Below are 6,516 nucleotides of genomic sequence, written 5' to 3' on the forward strand. Positions count from 1 at the left end.
ACACACACACACACACACACACACACACACACACACACACACACACACCACAAAGATAGCATTATAATCTATTAGAGCAATTACTAAGGTAAAGGTTAATAGCAATTTTAATTTTTGTCTTCAAAAAATATTTTGTATCTTCTAACATGAAGTCTTGGCCATTCCTTTAATTTTATTGAGATATATACAATTTTTATCAGAGCAATTTACATTAATTAATAATTTTCCCAGTAACTTAGTTCATGAAAGCTCTGCGATGATTCTCCCACTTTGAATCTTGGCAGCGGAACTACAGAAAAGTCAACTACAGACCCTCTGCAAATTTTCTCACTTGGTAGCTATGGGAAGACAGCACACCACAATACAGTTCATGGCATCAATCTTTCATATCGCCTCAAAAGATCATGATTCCCCATTTTCACTTATGACTTGAGACAAATTTTGTATTTTGTTTCCAACAATATAATTAGAAAAGTGTTTTTCTGGCAGGGTGCCAGTGGCTCACGCCTGAAATCCTAGCTACTCAGGAAGCTGAGATCTGAGAATCACAGTTCAAAGCCAGCCCAGGCAGGAAAAGCTGTGAAATTCTCCAATAAACCACCAGAAAACCGGAAGTGGCCCTGTGGCTCAAGTGGTAGAGCACTCTCCTTTAGCTGAAGAGCTGAGGGACAGCACTCAGGCTCCGAGTCCAAGCCCCATGACCGACCAAAAAAAAAGTTTTTCTGGAGAGATGTAGTGTTAATTAGGAGAAATGGTTTTTATTTTACACGTTTGTCAACTCCAGATCCATCTCTATGGAAGAAATATAGTTAGGATATTCCAAAGTAACAAAAGCCTCCAACTACATCACAATTGGCTTCTTGACAGTTTACACACTGAAGCATCATAACATTTGAAGTGTCCTACTAGGACAATAAGCACACTAAATGACCCCTCAATTCTTTATTCTTTAGGAAGACTGTATCCACTTTAATCAATCGAGAAATTACTAAGAAATCCAAGAGGTGATTGTTTTTTGCCATTTGAAGAACATAAAAATCCCAGAGAGTCTATTTCCCTCTAATTTTTTAATAGCTGGAAGCCTACCATACTTAATAAGCAGAAGCAATCTGAACTCATTTAGATTTGTCAACTACACCACAGGAAAGAATGTTCTCAACATCATACTCTCCTTCTGAAGAGGTTGTGTCAGAAGTCTGGTAAAGAGAAATTCAAAAGCAGGAAGAATGTGGGAGGGCAGTGGGGGAGGACTTTTTTTTTTTTTTGAGAAACAACTGCTTTATTTCTTCCACTGGGCAGCAACTTGTGCTAATGAAACTCAGGTGGACAAGAGACAGCAAGCCCCAGGGCACCCCTGGTAATGCTACCCTCTGGGATGACAATGGAGGCTCCTATAGGCCTCACAGAGGTGCTACTTTAAAGAGAAACTGGAAGAAGGGAGGGGGGGGGAGTAAATAGGATCCTATTTCAGTGGAGCAGCTGAAACCCATAGCTCTAGGGCACAAAATAAAGTTATTTTGCTTTAACTACCTTTGACGAGCACAGACATACCCTTCTGCATGTGTTTCTACTGAATGAGACCTGGACCTAACTATTTACACCCATCTGTGAATCTAAGTAACCCATGACCTGGTGCAGAAGACGAGTAGATTCCTTTGGAAATGAATGGCTTCTCTCTTCATGCCAGCAGTGACTACTTACAGGTTCTCTTGTGGATCACACCAGTTTTTCCCTCCTTACGTGCTGGCTAGCCTTGGCGTTCTTTGAACCTGAATGTCAGCTCTTCACATCAAGTCGGTATTACTACTGAACATCGTGTCCAAGTTACCTTTCCCAGCCACACATTTTTTAACTGTAAACACAAGTCAATTAACTCCGAGTTGCTGCTGTGATGAAGTCTCTGGCTTCTGCTTTTCACCAGGCCCATACCTTCAGGTTTGGGGCACAGGGCTGTTAAGTTGCCTAAACAAGCCCTCTACGCTGTGGCTGCAAGAGGTATCTGAGAGCAAGCCCAGATGCCAGCCAGCCATTCTTTGTTACAACTGTACTCTCGGCAGCACATTTTTTTAATGCTTTGGAAACTCTCAATTCCAGAGCATAACAAGCACATAACCGCCAGACACAGCAAATGCTGAGTGAGCCGCATTTCTCTTACCTGGATCGTGGAAAGGCACCAATGCGAAGTTGAAGAGAGGTCTCTTGGGTCTTTTCAAAGACGTCTCCAGAATTTTGGAAGCCCCTTCAATCACCTGAACTAAGTCATCGTACATGGAGCCCGTGACATCAAACACAAAAGCCAAGGTGGAAGCCCCCTCGGGGATCCCCTCCGCCCCGCTCTCCCACGGCGGGCTGGCGTCCTGAGCCCGGGAAGAGGAGAGCAGAACCCACAGGAACACTTGGAGGACCATTTCCCAGGAAATCATCTTCTTTTCCTTTTCTTTGCCCCCCCCCTCACCTCCCCCTGGACGGTACTTAGTCCTCCTCTACAAAGAGACAGCGGGTTTCTTCTCAGTCACTACTCATGGGGCGCGTGAACTCCCCAAAGTTTGGATCTGGGAAGCGGCTGGGCTGGGCGGTGTGGGGCAGCGCAGCTTTTGTCTGCACGCAGCTTCCTCCCTCCCCCAGCTCCTATCTGCCCGCCGGCCAGGCGCTGCGTGCAGCGGCAGGATGCGGGCAGCGTGCGGGGTCCATGCATGCCCCGGGGGTCCGCGCAAAGAGCCTGCAGCGCGCGGCCGGGTCCCGCCGTGCACCCTCCCGCCACCGCGCCGCGCCGCGATCCGCCTCCCTCCCCGCTCTGCACTGCGCGCAGCTCCCCGGCCCGGCGCGGCGAGGGAAGCCTGGCTCGGCCCCCCCCCACCCCGCTCCTCCTGACCTGGACCCCCACACACACACTCCCCGCCTTGGAGGGGTGACTTCCCCTTCCACTGATTCTGGGGTCAGTTCAGTACCAGGCAAGAGCTTACACCCTCACTCTACTCAACCTCCAAAACCCCAGGATAAACAATGGCTTGCAGGAATGTGTGGCAAAGACCCTAAGGAAGGGACACTGCATTGAGGAGCACAAAGGGACTCTCTCTCTCTCTCCCCCCCCCCTTACATGTGCCACAGCGGCTTCTGATTCTTCTTGTATCATAACTCGACCCCCACCCAGAAGCCAAGATGTCCTAGCCCAGTCTCCTGTCCCTCAGCACCCCCACCCCCCTCAGCCCAGCCACGAGAGGGAGCTAGAAAATTCACTCCACTGGGCTACTTACACACTTAGCACACTTTGAACTCTTGGGGGGAGGAACCTCAGTGAAGGGAAAGGAGGAAGGGGTGGGAGGGGGCAAGAACGGGGGGGGGGCGTGGGAGACAGACAAGCAAGTCCCTGACTACTTGGGGTTGCTAGAGGAGCAAGTTGGGTGAAAATGAATGATGGAGGTCCAGCAGAAAGGATTAAGGGGGTGAGGGGATGAAAAGGAATGAGGCATATTGAATTCGGGTGAAGGAGAAACCTGATTTGTTACATTTCATGATCAAAAGTCACATTTGCTGAGCAATTTGAACCCTCTGCAAAGCAGCAAAGCCAAGTGAAGCAGAGTAATACAGCTATACAACCATGACTTGTCAGGGATCAGCCAAAGATCCATTCAAAAGGTGTTCCCCTTGCTGGCTGGCTGTGTTGCAATTCTGACAGACGGTGGTGTGCAGGTTGGAGGGGGTAAGCAAAGTCAGAAGAGAGTCTTTGCTTCCTTCTCATGGAAGTTTGTGCCTTCCCTGGAAAAGGCATTGTCTGGATGCTGGCATTGAAAGAAGGGGGGAAGGGACATCTTGATCAGTGTTTGAATATGCATTAGACCACCCATCCAACATTAGGGCAGCCTCAGGAAGATGCAGCCCAGGACCCTTTTACGCTCTGCGACTGCGCTTTCAGTCCCAGCGGCCCATGAGACCTGAGTTTATGATACCTGTAAGTCATGTGGCTTGAAGAAAGCAGACTGGCCATTTGGGTTGAGTAGGAATATGAAAGGAGAAAGGGGAACACACTTCCTTTCCAAGTAGTATTTAGAGAATGTTGAATGCTATGTGAGTAGTCCCTTCCTTTGTTTATTTAAGCAGGATTGCATTCTAAGTCCTAGAGTCCAGAGTGATTCCAGGTGCTCAGGAGAGGTCATAGAGCCAAGTGATTAAGAGCCCTGGATCAGATAGACTGGGTTCAAAGCCCAGCTAGGACACAATCACTATAACTTTCACCAAGTTTTGCCTACTTACTTCATGCCAGTTTGCTTGTTATGAAAATAATGATGCAAGAGTGAAGTGATCCATACATGTGAAGCGGAATGTTCAATAAATGTCAATTAGATTGCCTGTTTAACAGTGATATTCCAATCTTCTACATCCTTCAGTGGTTTCTGCCCTTTTGTGATCAGTTATTGGGAGTAGCATAGACTGACTATAACTGTGAGTTTGTCAGAACTTCATGCAGTTCAATAAGTTTTCATTTATGTGTTTTGAAGATCTGTAATTGGATGTTGTTGGGTGTTACATCCTCTTGATTTAATGACACTTTTATAATTAGGAAGTGACTCTCACAGAACTGGTGGTATTCTTTGTTCTAACATATAATTTGTCTGATATTAATAGAGTTAATGTTATAAGACAATATAGCTATATACTTGTTATATATTGTTATAAGCCAATGTAATTATATGTTAATATAGTTAATATATGAGACATTATAGTTTCCCTCCTTAAAAGTTTAAGTCAGATCCTTTGTATCTCTCCAATGCTTCATTGGATGTATAGGGATATATTCTAACAGAGTTAGAATATTTTTTAATATTCCTGTTTGACAGTTCCAGCACCTGTGTTAGTTCCATGTTAGTTTCAATTTTTTTCCTCCAATATATATATATATATATATATATATATATATATATATATCGGTTCTGTTTTTCTTTTCTTTCTCCACAGGGCTCATAACTTGGGATAACAGACATTGTGGTTTTACCTCAACAGGTATTAGGTATTTTTATATCTCTAAAAATATTCCTGAAACTTGTTTTGGGAAAAACTTAGGATCTTTGAAATAATTTAATCCTTTTAAGACTTTTAATTTCTTAGTTTTTTAATTTTATTTATTTATTTTATTTTATACATTTTTATTGTAAAAATACTGTACAGAGGGGTTACAGTTACATGAGCAAGGTAATGAGTCCATTTCCTATCAAGCATTGTTACAGCCTCTTTTGTTTTTCCTCTACCATCCCTTCCCTCCCACCTCCACAACTACACTCCCCCCCCCACTAGCCTAAATTGTTCATTTTTCAACATAGTGTCTTGTATTTCTCATTGTTACAATGGGCCGACCTGTATCCCTATTTAAGCATTTTGTTATTTCCCTTCCCCTCCCCAAATTAGAGAAGTGTATATACACACAAGATGCAGAGCACTGATATCAAATACAGTGAAAACAGGGGTTACACTGTGGGGAAGAACATACAAAGAAACAAAAAAAAATCACATGGTACATTATAAATACGTTAGAAACAATATCAAGAAAGAAAAAAACCCACTTTTGTCCCTATCTTGGGGTTCATTTTGCTTAACATCATCTTATTTGATCATATATACATAGCTTTTGAAAACCTTTTCTGCTTGTCCCAGACATATACTAGTTATTGCAAATAAGGGAAACCATGGGACCTATGTTTCTTTGGGCCTGGCTTACTTCACTTAATATAATTTTTTCCAAGTCTTTCTATTTCCTAACAAATGGGACGATATCATTCTTTCTGATGGAGGCATAGAATTCCAGTGTGTGTGTGTGTGTGTGTGTGTGTGTGTGTGTGTGTGTGTATCACATCTTCTTGATCCATTCATCTACTGAGGGGCCTCTGGGTTGGTTCCATATCTTAGCTATGGTATTTTTATTTATTTTGTGCTGGTCCTGCAACTTGACCTCTGGGCCTGGGTACTGTCCCTGAGCTTCTTTCAATCAAAGATAGCCCTCTACTACTTGAGCCAAGGCAATCAGTTTCGGCTTTTTCTGAGTAGATAAAAGTCTCACAGACTTCTTGCCCAGACTGGCTTCAAATGGTGATCCTCAGATCTTAGCTTCCTGAGTATCTAGGATTATAGGTGTGAGCCACCGGTACCCAGCTTTAAATAGATAGATAGATAGATAGATAGATAGATAGATAGATAGATAGATAGATAGATAGATAGATAGATAGATAGATAGATAGATAGATAGATAGATAGCATCCAATGTCCAGTTTAAGGCTAATTGTTCCCATTACTGGAAAAAAAAAGACACATCTGTGTGTTCTACAGAGTACTCTGGGAATCCTGAATTTTCCAGTCTGTCTGGTGGCCTAGAGAGCTAATCCCTTTCCTGAGTATTGTCTTCTTTAAACCCTTCCTATGCTTTTTCCATGGCCTTGAGTATTTTCTTAATATGCCTGTGCTGATCACTAATCAGTTCTCTAAATCAATGGGGCCCTCTTCAGATCTCTGAAATTCTCTATCTGCATA

General features: G+C 43.6%; 1 protein-coding gene across 1 annotated transcript in view; it reads right to left on the reverse strand.

The window, feature by feature from the left end:
- Positions 1-2,423, reverse strand: part of Hmcn1 (hemicentin 1) — a 450,607-nt gene extending 448,184 nt beyond the window's left edge. Inside the window, exon 1 of the mRNA XM_013021737.1 lies at positions 2,156-2,423. Within this exon, the coding sequence (XP_012877191.1) occupies positions 2,156-2,423 (268 nt within the window). The remainder of the gene's footprint in view (positions 1-2,155) is intronic.
- Positions 2,424-6,516: the final 4,093 nt, after the last annotated feature.

This window comes from Dipodomys ordii, unplaced genomic scaffold, assembly GCF_000151885.1.
Source record: "Dipodomys ordii isolate 6190 unplaced genomic scaffold, Dord_2.0 Scaffold57, whole genome shotgun sequence".
Classification (NCBI taxonomy): domain Eukaryota; kingdom Metazoa; phylum Chordata; class Mammalia; order Rodentia; family Heteromyidae; genus Dipodomys; species Dipodomys ordii.